The 18,565-nt window shown below is 40.0% G+C and overlaps 1 protein-coding gene across 1 annotated transcript in view; it reads right to left on the bottom strand.

Moving 5' to 3' along the window:
- Window positions 1–13,751: 13,751 nt before the first annotated feature.
- cerk (ceramide kinase) overlaps window positions 13,752–18,565 on the bottom strand; it is a 51,598-nt gene continuing 46,784 nt past the window's right edge. The window contains exons 12-13 of the mRNA XM_085375663.1: window positions 17,212–17,390; window positions 13,752–13,876 (exon numbers count right to left, since the gene is read on the bottom strand). Of these exons, the coding sequence (XP_085231789.1) occupies window positions 13,762–13,876; window positions 17,212–17,390 (294 nt within the window). The 3' untranslated portion in view covers window positions 13,752–13,761. The remainder of the gene's footprint in view (window positions 13,877–17,211; window positions 17,391–18,565) is intronic.

Below are 18,565 nucleotides of genomic sequence, written 5' to 3'. Positions count from 1 at the left end.
CCAACTACCCTTTGTATGCAGTCAGTTGGGCTTTTATTGAAGCATGCCTCATATTCTCACACAAGAAGAAGTGACTGCAGATGCCTTCTGGCTAATGGAGTCATTTAGTGGAGAATGGTGGATTGTGTATAGTACTTCTGAGCTTCCATGCTGAGGCTTGCTGGAGAGGACTAGACAGCGAGTAACATTACAGGGTGTAATTACTTCAAGCACCATTAGGAATGCAATAACGTCTGTGCTTTGCAGAAAAGCCCAGTCCAGCATGCTCACTAAATGTGTTTGTGCTTGTGCAGCTTGCTTTATATGTGTCTGCACAAACAGGTCCTCCTATTCAAGTGATTAGCAAGTAATGAGTAGATTGCTCCAGCAACAGATTCCCTGTTTGCTAACAAAGTGCCAGCTGAGGTAATGACTTGTCACTACAAAGCACTCTGCAATAGCCCGCTGGCAGAGGCCAAAGTGCCACTGTGGATTCAGCAGGAAGGACTCTGTCCACTCTTTAGTTCATAACCCAACTTCACAAGTTACTTTGTAAAGAAATTTGTGAATTTTGTGAACTCTCCCAGTTAGTGAAAGGAACAAAATTGGCTGGAGTTACCAAAAGAATAAAAGATTCTTCCTGAAACTGATGCTGCACAGACAGCATCAGACAGAGCAAAACTAAAGTGCCCAAAACAGTCTGTATATAGAAGGAAACAAAACACTGAACTTGAATTTTATTACTTGCGGATCAGTCGTGTCACAACCCAAGCAGCTCCATCATGTTAGCGTAGCGGGTGAATCATTCCTCTCGATACAGTTTTGGCAGACAAGTCACATTTGAAATTGATTTATTATATAACTACAGGTGGATGTTGGGTGATGGAGGGGCTAAGACAGCAAACAGCGATGCAGGGTTGTGTGTTTAGTATATGACATAAGGACAGATAGGGATGTTGGTGTAGATGACCAGCTCGACTTTTTTGCCTGAAATGTCTTGGAGGCTTCATGCCATTTTTCAGTGAGACTTTTGGGTCTGTAAAAAGTTCAGTGCGGGCAACCATTTTTATTCAGTCTATTTAAAAATGTAACTCTTTCAGACTGAGCTTGTACTTGAAAGAAGCGTTACCTCAGTGACAGTAGGTAAGCACCGACAGTATAAAATACGGATGTAGCCACAGTAAAGTCTTCCATTGCTTTTGGACTCTAAATTTTGAAGCCTCAACATTAATCTTTTGTCTTTTAATGTTAGTTTTTTGGAGCCAGAAGCTACCATATTTAGAGAGAGCTAAATTGGAATGCTAAATTATTAGCTAATTGCTAGGTTAGCTAAATTATTAGCTAACAAGCTTGGTTAACAAGCTGCCTTCTTTAACTGTAGTGGTGTAAGCAATAGCTTTGTCCCAGTTCTGGTATTAATTTTTCACGAAATCATGGAAAATTTAATTTAAGTATTGACCGGCATATAAAGTAAATGCTTTAAAAGCAAGTGGGGGCACCAGTTTAGCTCACTGGGATGAGCAGGCCCGCTCTCAGCCATACGGTCCTTCCAAGATCCCAACATCCACCTGGGCAGCCCTGGTTCAAAGCCCTTTGCCGCATGTCTTCCCCGCGTCCTCTGCTTTCCTGTCACTCTTAACTGCATCTATCAAAATAAAGCCAGAATTGTTTTAATTTACTTAAAGTAAGAAGGTAAAAGTAGCTATTCTTGTGCAAAGCTAACTGAACCGTAAAATAATATCAGTAGATGGGTTTACAAACTTTTTTCCATTCTAATTATACTCAGCTGGAATCTGAGGAAAAAGTAGGAAAATGAAAAATATATAGGTATTTTCTGTTGCCCACATTGTAGAGGGTGATTTTAACTCTAAACAGGAAAATGTGCAAATGTGCAGTACAACCCCCCCCCCCCCCCCCCAAAAAAAAAAAAAAACCCCAAAAAAACCCAGCCTGCAGACACGTAACACAAGAGTTAAAATGGGATTCAGCAACGGGCGGCTAAAATTGGTTGTAATGGCTCAGTGTGAGGAAATGAATCATAACTCACAATAATTTCTATTTTGAGAGCCTCGGTAGATTTTCTTAGTGTACAGGCTGTGATCAGCTGACCTGCTGCTCTTTGTGGATGTATACAACTTAATTCAACCAGATGTGAGCAGATGTTTCATGAGCTTTTCATCCTCTACACTGACAGTACACTCTTTATGCTGTCTTTATGAAGGTGGAATCCAGTCAGTGGATCTCAGCATCATCAGCTAAAATTCATATGAATCTCTGCTACGCTTGATGTAACCTTACTGTGACCATGAAACCACAGCCACTGTGCACCAGTCACACACGGTTCTTTACTTTAAATCCATCACAGAACAGCAAACTAACGTATTTATCCTGCACTAACCTGCAGAGGTTTTTCATGCAACCTTTAAATAACAAAGTGAGTCTACCTCAGCTTGCAGCTTGTTTCACAATATGAAAAAACATAATGTCACATACAGACCCAATATTTGATTTAAAAACATGAGGGCTTACATGTAAGCTTTCAATTTCCAGTTTATCAAACACCACTGAGCAGTACTTACCTTTAAATCTAACCTCTCTTCTTCCTCTCCTTTCCTGTCTGTCTTATCTTTCTCCATCTCTCTCTGAAGTTAGCGGTCTTTCTTTTCTCTCCCTGTCAAATACAGCAGCTGGACTTTCAGCTAGCAACACACTGTGCCACAAACTGCACACCATCAGTTTGTGTGTTTGCTGATGTTTGTTGAGCTGATAGAAATGTCGAATTTAAAATGACCTGATATTTAAAAAAGTCACTCGCTTTATGTTCGCTCTTCTTCTGTAAGGCTAGCTAGATGCTGAAGTACCGCAACTTATGGACACCTGCAGTCATTTTGGCTTTGTTTTTTTTAGTTTTTTTTTAACAAATGTACCGCTAAATAACTAGTTGAGATAAAACCCAGTACTTAATGTTGTTTCTCAGCTGTTTCACTTGAGCTGTTCACCAGTTTTGGAAAAAGTTATCCACCACTGCCACTGTGCAATGAATCTTAGGATAGGGTAGGGTAGGTAGGTTAGATAATGCATTTCTAACAATACTGTTGCAAGCTGAGGAATCTTAACAACAAAGCACCCACACAGAGATCGAGCTTGCTGTTCTACCCCAAACAGATAGGGAGCGCTCTTTAATAAACACTTCAGCTATACTACACTGTATACAATAACTGTCGGTGAATTTATACTGCAGCGTTGGGATCCTATCCACAAAGGGCAAAACTGTTCTTTGTACAAAGCTGTAAATCTGCTTTCTTTAATGCCATAAAGCTGGACATTTCTACATGGGCGCTTGCTTTTAGAGCCAGCCTCACGTGGACCTTTGTTCGGGTGCTGGCTGGGCCTCCTAGAAACGTTTTAAAGTAATTTACCCTTTATTACCAGAAATGTAGTTCTGTATGTTGATCATGTATAACATCAGTTATTGTGTGAAAATGACCAAACTACTATTCAGCAGGACCGAAGCTAAATGTACTGCATGTCAGTGGTCCCCAACCTTTTTTGCACCACGGGCCGGTTTATGTCCAACAATATTTTCACAGACCAGCCTTTGAGGTGTCGCGGATAAATACAACAAAATAAAACCAGTAGCGGTACCAAAAAAAAGAAGATTTATTAATAACACACGTGAAAAGACCCAAGGAAAACGATTTTTTTTAAAAAAAAATTGAGGTTTAAAAAACCCTAAAACCCATAAATTTCACACCCGAGCCTCAACTCTCGCGGCCCAGTACCAAATGACTCATGGACCAGTATCAGTCTGTGGCTGGTGGGTTGGGGACTGCTGCTGTATATGGCAGGAAGAATCAACCTGTCTATTGGCACTAACAGGAAACTCTGTGTTAGAATGAGATGTTTTGCTTTCATGTTTATTTCAATTAGACTTTGTCGCTGATTATTTTTCTAATACCGTAATTAACCTTTTTGAGCAATTACCAGTTTTTAAAATATATATAACAGCTATTTAATGACAGTTGAAATGGGTGTCATTAGTTTTCAATTGCTTAATTTTCTCTATCAGTTAAGTAGTAGAGGCAGTTTTTTTTTCTTTTTTTGACATGTTATGTTTAATATGATCCATTTTTTTTATGATTATAGCCTGACAAGAGACAAAGCAAGGATTGTGATAAAGCCTAAATAAGAAACAGAATCATTTCCATCTGTGTAAATGCTGTAGTTACTACAAAATACAGGAAACTGTCATCATGTTCAAATGAAAACTCAACTCACTTAAAAAAAAAAAACCTCAAAAAAAGTTTTTCCTCTCCTCAAAAGAAGGAATGCATTGTGGAGTAAATTACATATCACAGCATTGCTTTGAGAGGATTATTACAATTTGCAGGATTAAAAAGATGCTTGGTGTGTGGCCTTGTTAATTGCTGTAATAATGCTGATTCAAGGACCTCTCACTTTGAGTGTTGGCTTTTACTCAGAATTTACATAATGAGGACGAATGGCTTGCTGCATAGCTAATAAAAGATAAGCTGAACTTTTTGAGCTTTTTCTTGTCGCTGCTAAAATTGCAGATACAAAAGAGTCACGAGAAATTAGTGATCTAAAAAAGAAAAACAAAGAATGAGTCCAGCCATCATGGTATGCTGCTCGTCACAGCTGTTTAATCAGCGGGAAGTTTTCCACTCCATTACTCACTATGTTCTTTTTTTTCAGATGTTACGTTTGTGTAATAACCACTCACTTATGTAATCTGCTTCACCTGCATTTAATTCCTGATGAACTGAAGTGTTAGGATGGAGGTGGATTAATGCCAATGGCATTTTTGCGCCACGGACCGGTTTATGTCAGACAATATTTTCACAGACCGGCCTTTAAGGTGTCGTGGATAAATACAACAAAATAAAACCAGTACCAGTACTCAAAAAAAGAAGAATTATTAATAACACACGGGAAAAGACCCAGGGAAACCAAGTTAACGATAAAAAAGTAACAATAAAAACCCTGAAAACCATAAATTTCACACCCAAGCCTCAACTCTTATGGCCCAGTACCAAACAGCTCACGGACCGGTACCAGTTCGTGGCCCGGGGGTTGGGGACCGCTGACTTAAATGACCCATAAAGCATTGGTAAGTATTGAATATGAAATGTTACTTCCCTACCTTTTTTGTAGAGTAAAAAAGGTCAAATTGGATTGGAATTGTCAAATTGTCCTTTATCACCTAAACAGATTTGTTTTAAATAATGAAATAAAATGTAGTCTTCAGCTTAAAGGTATACCCTCTAACGTGGGTGACTGCATCGGTGAGATGAAATGTGTAAGGAAAGGCCTGGTTGTGTGTCGGTGTGCATGTTTGTGTGTGGGTCAGAGAGTGAGAGATAAGAGGCCGGTAGTGGCTCCTGACTGAGAAGATGGACTGTTATGGCCTCATTGATCTAGATCTCTCACAGGGAGCTCATTCCAATCAATATAGAGAGAAGTGGGGAACGGTGCTGCTGCTGTTTTGGACCACCGCCCCTGCAGTATCTGCTCCGTCTGTCCTTCTAACTCTTTTTCTCACTCACGCCGCTTTCATACCACCCACCTAATTCTCCTCAGGCTATCACACAAGCAAATATTTCCGCTTTTGTTTGTCTCTTGTTAGACGACCTGCTGTGAGAAGATTTTTTTTAATCAAGATTTTGATGCTGTATTTATTACTGTGATAGAACCTTTAGTGGAGGTCGCACTGCCTGCCACCGCATCACCTTTTCTGCTTCCCTTGATCACATAACAGTTTGCATTGGCACACTGGATGTTCCTGTTGTGTGCATAAGAAACAAAAACAAAGGTTGCAAAAAAAGTGTTTATATATGTTTTAAGATGCAGAATTCTGTCATACTTGGACAAATAGGTTGAAAAGGGCTCGATTAAAGGGAATAGTCTTGATGTAGGCCCAAAGCATCCTTTTTAGGTGTCCCGAGGCAGGGGATGAAAGAAAAGACGTAAGCATGTGCTTTCCTGTTCCCTTTTGTCCCACTATAAGTGTGGGTAAGGACACTGCTGAAAATTGAGGAGAGCCGACTGCCTTTTTATGTGCGTGTGCATTTGTTGTGTGGCAGAGAGGGTGTTTATGCGGCTGTTTTGTCTCACCTTGCATCTCAGGTGGGATGCGGGAATGAGAGAGTGGCTCACGGTGGGCTGCGGACAAGCAGATAGAGAATAAATCAATAAGGAAGTAGCAAAGCAAGAAAATGAGGGAAGAAAGACGGGAGGAGGGAAAACAATTTGGTTGTCGCTGCGGAAAAGACAGGCTGGAAAATCCGTCTCGTCTCAGTGCCATGCTAGCTCTTGTATTAGAGTAATGTACAATCATTTTAGGGTTGCCAACCGTCCCTTAAAATACGGAATTGTCCCGTATTTCGAAACAAAAGTACACGTCCCGTATTGAGCTAATAAGGGACGCACTTTGTCCCGTAATACAGTGAGAATCAAAAGTAGTCTATAAATGTTTATGGAATTAACGCTTTGTTTGAAAACATAATTCCCAGCCCCTCTCCTGCTTTGTGACCAATGAGCTGACAGCACACTTATGACAATTCGAGTATGACAATTCAGATTACCGCTCATCTCATTGGTCGAGGAAAGGTCGCTTACGGAGAAAATACCGGAAGACAACAGATGACCACAACAAGAAGCATGGCCAACAGGGGAACAAACGCCGACACGGCGGTGCAAGTCTCGGACGACAGTACACCTAAAGCTGGGCAAACACTGTGCGATTTTTTCGGTCACGTTATTCAGCTCCTGCTCAAACTGCACGATTGACTCGCAGGGGTTAGAAGTTGGTAGGTCACGATGCAGGTCTCACACTATACCGCCCGATGCTCTGATGCGACCTGAGTGCTCACACTGTGCCTCCATAACACGAAGGTTATAACAGAAAATCTGTCGCTCGCTCTCTCCGTCTTTCACTCACACAGACACACCACCACCATCAACTTTGCTAAATTGCTAATGAAAAACATGATCAGGCAGCTGTGATTGAGCAGCAGTGTAAATCCAACTATTTTCACGGTTGTTGTGGTCGTGATAATTTTGTGATGCCACATCGAAAAGGCTCGGATGAGCTTTCCAAAGTTCTACAAGTTGTGCCTCCATCGCTTGTGTCCAGATCACACGCTGCACAGCCGTGCTGCTCCATCTTTTACACCAACGTTTACGTGTTTGCGCACGTGTGAGCGGCTGTGATGAGACCCTCACGAGCGATTGATGATCGGGAGCTGGTCGTGAGGTGTTAATCACTTCTCGTTACCCCACGTATACTACACGATGAAGGCCAAAATCGGTCAAAAATCGGCTCAAAATGGGCCTAAAACCGCACAGTGTGAGCCCAGCATTAGAGCAGCAATGTTTGTTCCCCTCAGAGAAAGGGAAGAATGGGAAAAGGAAAACACCTGGCTGGAAAAAGTTAATATGGGCATGTGCAGTGAATATCAGCGCTATGTGGCCAGAAGTGTGATAATATAATTTATTTTGTGTAATAAACAACTGCAAGGATGGATGATTACAACAAATTGATGACTAATACATAAAAGTAATACATAGATGAATAATGATGATGAGTTAAGATGCGTAATCATGGGAACAAGCGGGTTTACAAACAGGAGCAGCTGATTAGCATTAGAAAAGCTGAAATAATATTTCAACTGAAGCCGATTGTACTAAATGCACTAAATGTGCACTGTTACAAGAATGTTTTTCTTTCTATTGTTTTCTATTATTTTAAGTTAAGCAGGACAGAGTTCTTTTAAAGAAAGATTCACTTATATTCTCAAAAGTTAAGCATGACAGGCTTCTGTTTAAGAAAGAGACCTGTTTTATTGTGTTAATGTTGTCATTTTGAGCTAAAAATAAATGGCTAAATGATCATTTGTTTCACATGTGTTCATATCACAAAGAATACACATCTACTTAAATCAAATTCAAGTCAAAGGGTTAAAAAAATAATTTCACACACAAAAAAAGAGCTAGAAAATTCACCACACTGGGAAGGGTGAAGACAACTGGGTCGCCCGGCCCTGGCCACGAGGTGTCCCTTATTTATTTTTCAGGGAGTTGGCAACCCTAAATCATTTTGAAGCCAGCCTGTCAGATAGTCACATTCCACAATACCTGCTTAGACGAGCAGCTTGGCAAAGTAACATTTTGGCAGAGGTGTTAGCAGGAGATAACTTTTAAAATTTCATGGATGAAAGAAACAAGTAACACTGGTGACCTTTTAGTTTTCCCATGTGGAAGGTGTACCGCCAAGACTGCACCGCAGTACACCACACTGCAGTCTTTTACACTCTGGCTTTCTGCTCCCTGGTGACAAATCAGCAAGGTTTTGGATGTAATCCTGCACACAAACCCTGGAAATTTACATGGACTTGAATAACAGTGTGAAAACTTCAGGGACCATACTTGTAACTTTTTTATTGTTAAAAAAAAAAGTTAATAAGCTAATATTTTTGAACACTTGAACACAGACAAATGAATTTCCTCTCAGTTTGTTTTATGTCATTTTGAGTGCAGTTTCAGAAGAGATACTGTCAGAAATGGCACCTACTGACAGTAAGAAAAAAATAAATCCTTAATTTCCTTAGATTTTGCTTCCTTACAAGACTTTCTAGTCATGTTTTAAAGTAGTCTTCAGCAATATTTCTCCAGGCTTCCTGAAAGTTTTCTTTGGACATTGGCTACTTTTTGCACACATTTGTGATCCAGTCCTTGTAGCTGACCATTTTCAGAGGAATATTTTTGCTAAGCCACTTGTTCAGGGATTAAAAACGGAGCTAACTCAAGGAATGAACCAGTGCTGCGTCTACACTTTGCAAAGAACCAGTTTTAAATTGTATCTTTAGGCGATGTTATTACTAGCAGCCTGTCGCAAAAACACATTTGTTTGACTGTCTTTGCTTGAATCTATGAAAAATGCCAAATCATGTTGACAAGCATAAAATGGTTACTGTGCACCAACGATGTGATTCCTATTAGCCATTTGCCAGGGTCTTTTCAGTGTCAGGTGCAGTGTGGTCTTAAAAAATTTGAGGAAACTGGACAAGCAGAGGAAAAAAGTGACAAGTGTTAGGCCCCCAAAAATAATATCTAGAGCAGATGAACAGTATCTGCAAGTCATAAGAAGCCATAAGAAGAAGGGAAAAATGCAGCAAAGGACATGCGAGATGCATCTGGACCTTCACTTAATTAATCTGCTGTTCACTGAAGCCTCATCAGAAATGGTCCCGGTTGAAGGTGTGTGGTAGATGAAAAGGCAGGGCACAACCAAACAAGAAGCTTTGAATGTCCTTCAAGAAGCCCAGAGAACTATTCCTGAAGACTATTTAGAGACATGACAAGATTGCCTAAGACAGCTAAGGCTATCTGTGTTGAAGAATAAAGTTCATTTTACCAATTATTGACTTTCAGACTTATTAGAATTGCAAAAACTCTTTTTACATTTAAATAGTGTTTTGCATGTTCCTATAAATCGCTGCACCTATTTCCCATTTTCCAAAGTATAAAGAAATGAGGGGTGGCTTGAAACTTTTGCACAGTAGTAGTTACCATGTTGCTCCATTTTGGTAATCACCAAATTAGAACGGGTTAATTGATTATTAGAGCTTTAATTTAAAAGGGGCTTTATCCCATTAAGATGTGTTTACTTTTAACTTTTTTAATTTAACTTTAAAACTTTAGCCAAAAGTTGTTTTTTGTGCCCTGGTGTGAGTTTTAGGTCGACAAGAAGAAAACCCTGATAATGTCAATGGGTTTGGAGTCGGCATTATAAAATCAATGATGGAATTTGAAAGCATTGTTTACTCGTCATGGAGGGTTTCACCAAAGACAATAACAATTTGTATCATGGGAAGTGGTGCCTTTAAAGCTTGACAGATATAGGGAACTAAAGGTCACATCTCATATCTCAGCCACTGCCACACCAATATAGCTTCTTTATCTAACTGTTGTGAGTACTTTGCAAGCACAGTAGTAAACTGTATATCCCTCCAGATTCCATATAATATCTACTTTACTTTGTGCTGTTTCACACCATTGAAATAACTGCTGATTGGCACAAGCACCTTCGACCTTTGGTGTAGCACATTCAGCCGGTGCACGGCCTGAATAGTTTTAAAAAGCAGCAAACTAGGGCCCAATACGGATAAATCCATTACATGCTATTGCTACAACCTGTTTTACCTGAGACAAGTTTGATTTGTGGACTTGCACTCATACCCAGGGTGAGAAATTTTAACTGACATTACTTTCCAAATTTAGATTTCCATACTTGCCTATCTCTGTGTCAAAAAAGAAACAAGATCCAGTCTGTGGGCAGAATGAGCACAGCTTGAAATACCACTCCATCAGCAGAGACCTTTGATGTCTGATGTTCTTTAATGAAACATCTCACTCACATCACAGCACCCTATTAAATCCCACTCATACAGGGAGACAGGTAAAGAGTGAGAGTAAGAAAGCCAGATCAGGAGACCGCTGACCTTTGTGTGCATGCGTGGGAGAGAGTGTGTCTTTAAGAAGTAGAAAAAGAAAGGAATAAAACACCACTGGCATCAGACGCACCATGAGTTCAAAAATCTGATTTCAAAACAACTTTATTGCAGTTCTTCGTTATATAAAACATATCTAGTTACATCACAGCTTGTTTTGTGTACAGTGTGTACTAAAGTATGAAGAGTCAAAATTAAATTAACTTTATATTTTGATTTAGTTTACATCTTTATCATACACTAGTGGGTTCCACTAAAAAAACAGTTTCATTGCCTGCAGACAGTAATGCACACAGTGCAATAGTCTGATTAAACAGCCGTCATCTAACTGGACCCATGAAAAGAAGGCGGCTAAGCAAGGCAATAGAAAGAAGCCCTAATGTGATAACATACAATAGCACATATCCCAGTAAGTGCACAGTGGTGGTTTTATCCCAATAAAATTCCCAGACAATGTTGCAAAAACCTTCTTTTTTTTTTAAACTACATTTAATAGTTTAACCAACAAGTAACCAGTAATGTGTGATGTTACCATCTCTTTGTTTTTAGTTGTGAGCACTTGAGCAGCCAGCTGCATAGAGCCAACATGAAAGGGCGCTTGTTCTCACATCAACTACTTTATAACTGTTGGAAAGTAGCATCATTTATGGTTTTACAAGATTTTGCTCTGTTTCAAAGTCTTGCGCTTGACTCTCTCTTTGCATAAAGAGTGCTTAAGTTTCTACGTGACAACAGCAGCTAAGATGGCGAACTAATTCATTTAGCATCAGATTGATAATCTGAAAAGATAGCGAGCGTTAACCTTTGACTCTGGATATGACAGTTAATCAAAATGCAATTGTAAGCACACAGAAATTGGACCAAACACCAGGAAAAGCATTGGTGGAAAAATGTAAATAAAGGTTTAAAAAGTTTAACTTGGATTTAACTTCCATGGCTTGTTACCTTTTTAGATTCCCATCACAAAATTAAAAAGGGATTAATTTTGTTTTATATTATCTTTCTGAAATTATACTGTATGAACATTACATACACAAAATTAATGCTCATTAATGAAAAATAACGTTAAATAAAGCTTTTTAAAAGCTAAAATGTTCATGTGTTTTAAGATGTCTGACAGAAAAAAGGTACCAATTATTGCATTAGTTACATTTGTGCGTTTGGTCATCTATAAAAATTTCTCACAAGACATCCTGCACATATTTCTCTGTGGTCTACCATAGTGGACATGATACAGCCACCAATCTCTGAGTAAAAAGTTTAGCGTATAGTTGCTATAGTTTGTAACTGGTTGCAAAGAGGGCAACCAAGAGCTTTTTAGCAGTGATTTTCTTTGGTTGCAAGCCTGTACTTTTCATGATGCCAGCTTTTTTTTAAAAATAAATATTAACTCACTGCTAGCCAAGCGACAAAACTCGCAAAAGTGCAAAGCAAACCAGAAACAAAATATTTGCCTTCATAGTAAAAGTGCCTCAGTGCTACAGCAAACACATTTAATTAAGTGCAGATTTTCTTTACAAGGTCAACAGCTTCAATTTCGGTTCGTATCATACTTTTAACGGCCTTACTACCGCTTGGAGAGTAGTTGGCAAACTTGCATATTCCATGCAAATTACCGGTGAACGATATCTTCTACCTATCAAAGCACTGCTAAGGAGGTTTTGTCCAGCTGGTCAGGGATATCTTCCCTAGTGACTGGTGGTTTCCAGGGTGTCACTAACTGATCTCCCGGTCTGTGTGACTAAGGCTTTATTCGTTTGACCCTATGTTGTAACCATAAATGTCACACATCCAAAATGGGGGACAAACAAACATCCCACTGTTAGTGATCATGTGTCTGCAAAAACCTCAGTAACAACAAATCTGAAGCATCTCAACTATGGTGAGACACCATCTGAAAAATGGCAGCTATGAGCCCCTAAGTAATAAAATCCAAATTATCATCATCACTGGCATCTTCACACACATATGCACGAATCCCGAAGGACCTGCAGAAAACCCACTTTTACTTTAATCACATATACATGGACCCTCATGTATTATTACCATACACACAGTTTTATATAATCACTGTAAAAATAAAAGCTTCTTCTTATTTGCTGGCGACCGTTCTCCTGTGATATCAAGACCAGCTTGACCTCAAACAAAAAGAAAAAAAAAAGAAAAAAAAAGGAAAAAGCTGAATAAGAGCAATTTCAAAGCAAAGCAATACATTATCTCTAATGATGTTAACAATGGATAATTTTAGCTAATCCCAGGTGATGATTAAACTGTTGGTAGTTTAGCCAGAGACGAGCAGAACTCAGAGCCACAGGTGCAGCGCAGCGGTGCTCAGACACACCAAATCACTTAGCAACCACTTTGCCTTATCACCCAGCAGTCACCGGGGTCCTGTTAGTGTATTAGCAGGGTACTCAGTCCTTTTCATTAGTGCCCCTGGCTCATATCTGCTTCCACCTGGGTCACAGATGAAATGATTTTTTCCCCCTTTTCCCCCTAAAAGGAGAGATTTGTTTTTTCCTTTTAGCCTTGCTACTTTTTTCTCTACTCTTTTCAGTTTATCAATGTACTTCACAGGGATTATTCTTCATCCTTCTTACAGAGCTGCATCTCCTTGGCTCTCTGTCCATGCTGTGTAGGGAGAAATCCCATTTATATTCTCCTTCATGGCAGGGTAAAGACCTTCTGGGATAGTTAAGTCCAGTTTCATCTGTTTGTGCGTGTGTCTGTGTGGACTCCCCTGCTTCAGATCCTTTGAGCTTAGACATCTTAATTTCCCAAAAAGTACAAATACAAAACCTGACATTTTGGGTTTCAATGTGGCAGCAGTAGGCACATTATATCTCTGCTTCAAGCTCTATGAGGCAATTTTGTACCTGAAAAGCCCCAAATGTCAAAGGGGAAATGACTAGTTGACTTGTGATGAAACTTTTCCTTGGATTTAAATGTTCCATCCTCATAATGGGATGCTGAAGTGCTTTTTAGCTTTGCATTTTTCAAATAACCAATGGGGTCAGAGCCGACCCCATTGGTTTTCTAGGGAAACCATGGGGTCAAATTTGACCCCATGGGTTCTCCAGGGTTAAATTTCATTCCCCCCTTTTTTTTTTTGCATGGATAGGAGGCAAGGAGACATCAGCATTTAGGATTTAAACTGATATGACGAATGTGTTTTTCCAGGAAACTGTGCCAAGTTCAACTAAGTTGTTTTTGAACAGTTAAATGTCCTCTTCAGCTCTCAATCCACTGACTAGTCTGTGGTTGGCTCCAAGGCACTGAGGGTACACGGGTCGTCCGACACACACTGCTGCTGCTGCTGTTCCTCAATACCACGGGCAAACAGCCTGATCAACTGGCACTGGACACTGCAGAGATAAAGACACACACAAAATGCACCATTTAGCCTGAATAACAAACCATCAACTTAATGACTATGTTCTTTTCTGTGAGACTTTACTGCCCATGTGGCCGCAGAAGCAACGGAACGGCACCCCTGTGTTAGGACTCGACACGCAAACTTGAAAGAGACAGTCTGACATGCAGAAACCTTTAAAGTGCCGCCTATAACAGATGGAGTATATGCACAAAAAAAAAAAAGCTGTAAAATGGCCAGTGTGTTGTACAATCTTAATTACTACCTGTGCCTTTTTTTCCCCTAAATACCTATATTTACGTCAGAACACCTGCTGTTTTCTTGGGGGCGTAAGCAGCAGTTAATATAATGGTTTATCTCTAGATTCTATTTATACATGAAATGAAAACACAAAATCAAGCAGAGGCATCTTCAGGTTGTAATTACATAAAAAGGTACCTTAGCTTGTTTGTAAGTATTTGTCTTTATCACAGTTGTGCCTTCAGTTTAACTTTTGCTAAAGATGTACTTCCTACATCGCACTCTTTTTTTCCCCCTCCAACTTTCCTTCCGTCGCACCCGGGCTATTACCATTTATTATCCAAGCAGCACTCTGGCTGGCTCACTCCAAGAACGATTAGTGGCGAGGAAGAGGCAATAAAAGGACGGACTTCTGCTTTAATTAAAGGGGAGTAGCCTTTTAACATGGGGAGGGCCGTTAAATTAGCAACATTACAGCGCCATGCATCATTGGCAAAGTACAATGGAGCATGAAATAAATGATGCGTCAAGCAGTGCCACGCCGGCTGTATAGAGATCTGATAGCGGGGAAAGCTGAAGTGTGGACAGGGCCAGAATAATGAGGGGGGCTAATTCCATTGAGTTGCCAAGATTGTACAGCGGGGAACAGTGAAAGACTCTCCTGACCAGAAACTATTGGACACTAGTGGTGCTAATGGCACTGCTGCTCTCGCTTCTGTCTCGCTACACAGGAGGACATCTTTATCACCAGCCCTTCTTTTATATTGACAATTTAGCTACACACAGAGTATTGTCGTTGTTAGATCTTTAAATCCTCTACATGTTTTTTCCTGCTTTTTCTTTCCAAATTCAAGTTTTCTCATATAACTCCTTAGCATCTAGCAGACCACTAGAATTATTTAGCCAAAATAGTAAAACTGTAGATTTGGGCATTATAGTTTCTTTGCTAAAAACCCTTCCTTTTGCCTGTACCTCTAACCCTAGATGGGTCACTGACAGATATTAAAAGTTTGGATAGCTTGTAGCCAAGCTAGCATTGCCATGCGAACATGTTATCAGCCTAATAAGTCTTCGGTCACTTAGGCCAGCGGGCCATGGACCGATACTGGTCCGCGAGTCGTTTGGTACCGGGTCACGAGAGTTGAGGCTCAGGTGTGAAATTGATGGTTTTCAGGGTTTTTTCGTTATTTTTGATCGTTTTTATCGTTAACTCAGTTTCCCTGGGTCTTTTCCCTTGTGCTATGAATACATTTTCTTTGTTTTGGTACCGGTACTGGTTTTATTTTGTTGTATTTATCCGCAACTCCTTAAAGGCCAGCTCGTGAAAATATTGTGGCGCAAAAAAGGTTGGGGGCCGCTGACTTAAGCCTGGAGCCCAGTTGGTAAGTCCCTGGCAATCTCCGCTAACTAGGAATAAATGTGCATTCCCCAACCAGTTTTCTACTTGTCGAGTAGTTTGGTATCTTCCATGTTAACTAAAGTGACTGCAGCTAACTCCAGAAACCACTTGCAAACAGTTGAGGAAAACTCTCCCGACTGATGGTTGCCAACTGGTCTCCATGCCTGTGTGACTAGAACCTAAGGTCCATGTTCACCATCCTAAAACTCAGTCCACTTAAGCAGTCATCACTTTGTCAACGGCAGCTGCTCTTTAGAGGACATTTAGAGGATCTCGTTAGTTAGGTAAACCTTTTGTATATTGCCCACCCTCTAATATGCCAGTCAAAGGTATTCTTTGCTTGCACTGTTAGACACGTCTAGGTCTCTGGTCATCAGTCTGCTGACCTGTTCTGGCATGTAACCATGCTAATGTTTAACAATTCTCACTAAAAACAGTTATCTAAGGCTGATCTGAATGTCTCGATCTTTAATGGCTAAAATCCAGGATTCACAGAAGTCATTGGGATCAAGGAACATGCATGTCTGAACAGCTTTTCACAGCCATCTACCCAGTACCTTTAGGTGTTTCAAAGCCATAAACGACCAAGGCGAAAAGGCAAAGTCACGGTCACCCAAGTCCACAGGCTTTTTTCTACGATTTCAGTTTAGATCAAAGCAGCGGCTAAAAGTTGTACATCTGAGTTTTACTTCAGTGCACTGTGAATACAGAGTTGTCAGGCATACAGAACATAATCTGTTTCTACTTACGCTTTAAGACATAATACTCAGGAACATTTGGGGCAATTTAAGCCAAGATTACAGCTTAATACCCAAAAGGAAAGTCTTTACCACAAATATCCAGCCATGATGATGCAATAGGTATGAGCCCTGCACGTATTTCAATACTTCATCCATTATACTGTTCCTACAATATTATGTGCTTCAATTCAGAACCATTTGCCAGTCGTCATCTATGCCGAGTGATCCAGGCCCGTCTTTACCGCTCCGCCGCACAGAGTTCATTTTTAGTGACAAGCTTCATAAGACGGTAAAAAGAAGTTATCGAGGTTTGCTCCTCTTTACCAGGCAAAGTAGAGTTTAAAAGCATTAAAATGTCTAATATATGAGCAAAACATTCATCACAACTTATAAATAAAAATGCATTTTATTGTTTTTCCAGTGTTTGTTTCCCCAAGTTTGAGAGATTTCTTTTCTTTTTTCATTTTTTTTAAACACCTTAGTGTATTCCAGGCAATTTCACATGTTCACTGCAGTCACCAAATGTTTCTATAAATCACCCAGAGGATCTTATACGAGTATGCAAATATGCATCTAAGTAGACCATGTAACTGTACTGAAAGTCTTCCTTTTGGGGTTTAACCTCTTACCACAGAGGTTTCTTTGGTCCGGATATTCCCAGGTATTTAACCCCTAGTGGGATTTTCCCCTTGGAGGTGGTCCTCAGAGTTAATGACCCACCTTGTAATCATTTGAGTCTCGGAAGGGGTGTCAACATTATAGGTGCCACCTATAACGCTGCCCTGAGAGTCTGAGATTAAGACTACCATGACCTGGATGACATCATTCCTCACCTGAGCCAAATGCAGTATTTCTACAAGTAAGACCTTGGTTGAATCTCTTATGATGCCTCGTAGCGTACGTCGCACAATTGTCTGTGCAGTCACACATGATTCTGTTGTCATTTACCTGACTTGAATGGCAACCTCAGGCAGGATCTCCCCATCGCAGCTCCAGCTGCCGAGGGGAGTGCTGTAGCCAGTCTTTGTTGCAGGCTCGCTCAGGTCTTCCAGTGAAACCAGTATGTGGCGCTCTGGCTCGAAGCGAAACTTCCTCACCCGGTGGACCTCTACAAAAGGGTGGTCAAACTGGGGGAGAAAGGCAGACCCACATGAGAAATGATGAAAGGGGAGAAGACGGACAGATAAGATAGACAAAGGAACAGATGTTCTCACAGATGCTGCAGATGTTATGCTCCCGGATCACCTGTAAAGGTTTCAAAGTGAGCAGCTTGAGAGCCGACACAAGAGCTCATCTTTGTTTTAGTGCTCGACTAAATCAACGTTTCTTCATTCAGAGTCACAAGGAAATAAGACGTACTGAACAGTGAGGATGGAAAACAGCATTTTAGAAAAGAATTTCTAATTAGAATTTCCTCATAATAAGTGTCTCCACCAAATTTTGAACTACAGCTCAATATATAATGTATAAATGCTTGTCTAACAACAATAAATGAATGATTAACCCTTGATTATGGGGAACGGAGCCTTCAGTCGCTCTGCTCCTTGGCTCTGGAAATCTCTTCCTCCAGCAATAAGAAATATAAACTCTCTTCCTGCATTTAAGTCACAGCTCAAAACATCTGTTCAAACTGGCTTATTCGCTTTAGTGCTGATTTTATCTGTTGTCAAGTTCTGTTTTGCAATTTTAACTTATTTTATGTATTTTATGACTGTTGCTCCTTTTATTAATTTTGTTCTTTTGTAAGGTGACCTTAGGTTTTTGAAAGGCGCCCTCAAATAATATGTATTACTATTATTACTATTATTATTAAAGTTTCACAGAGCAAGCACATCTACTATCACATGTCCCGTTTTTCCTAACACATGATAACATTATAGCCATAATGATTTACTGACATTTTATTGGAAGTTAAAAAACAATGGCATGAACAATCTTAAGCTGTTTTACTACACAACCATCTGTAACCATAACAACTGTTAAACACTGTTCTCACTGTTACAGTACATCATAAAAAAAAAAAAATCCTCATAACTCCTGTCTACAGTGATCAAAATTTATTCAACATTCATTAACAGAACACTAAACAGACAAAGAAATGCTTATGACACATTAGCCTGGTCGTTCAAAGAGGTTGTAGAGACCTTGCATATGTGGGGCATCCACACTTTCCCCCACATTCACTGCAGCTCAGGTGCTGTTATAATATTATGGATGTGCCAATCACGCGTATGATCGTCGTTTTAATCTCAGTTTGCTCAAAATAACGACAACTAGTTCATGTTTTGGACAGTGTAGTCAC

Source organism: Diplotaxodon limnothrissa, linkage group LG17 (genome assembly GCF_057381915.1).
Source record: "Diplotaxodon limnothrissa isolate DT_005_m linkage group LG17, D_limnothrissa_male_GT1.1, whole genome shotgun sequence".
Taxonomy (NCBI): Eukaryota; Metazoa; Chordata; class Actinopteri; order Cichliformes; family Cichlidae; genus Diplotaxodon; species Diplotaxodon limnothrissa.
The sequence above is the reverse complement of the archived record's forward strand: the minus strand, read 5'-3'. Positions and strand labels throughout refer to the sequence as shown.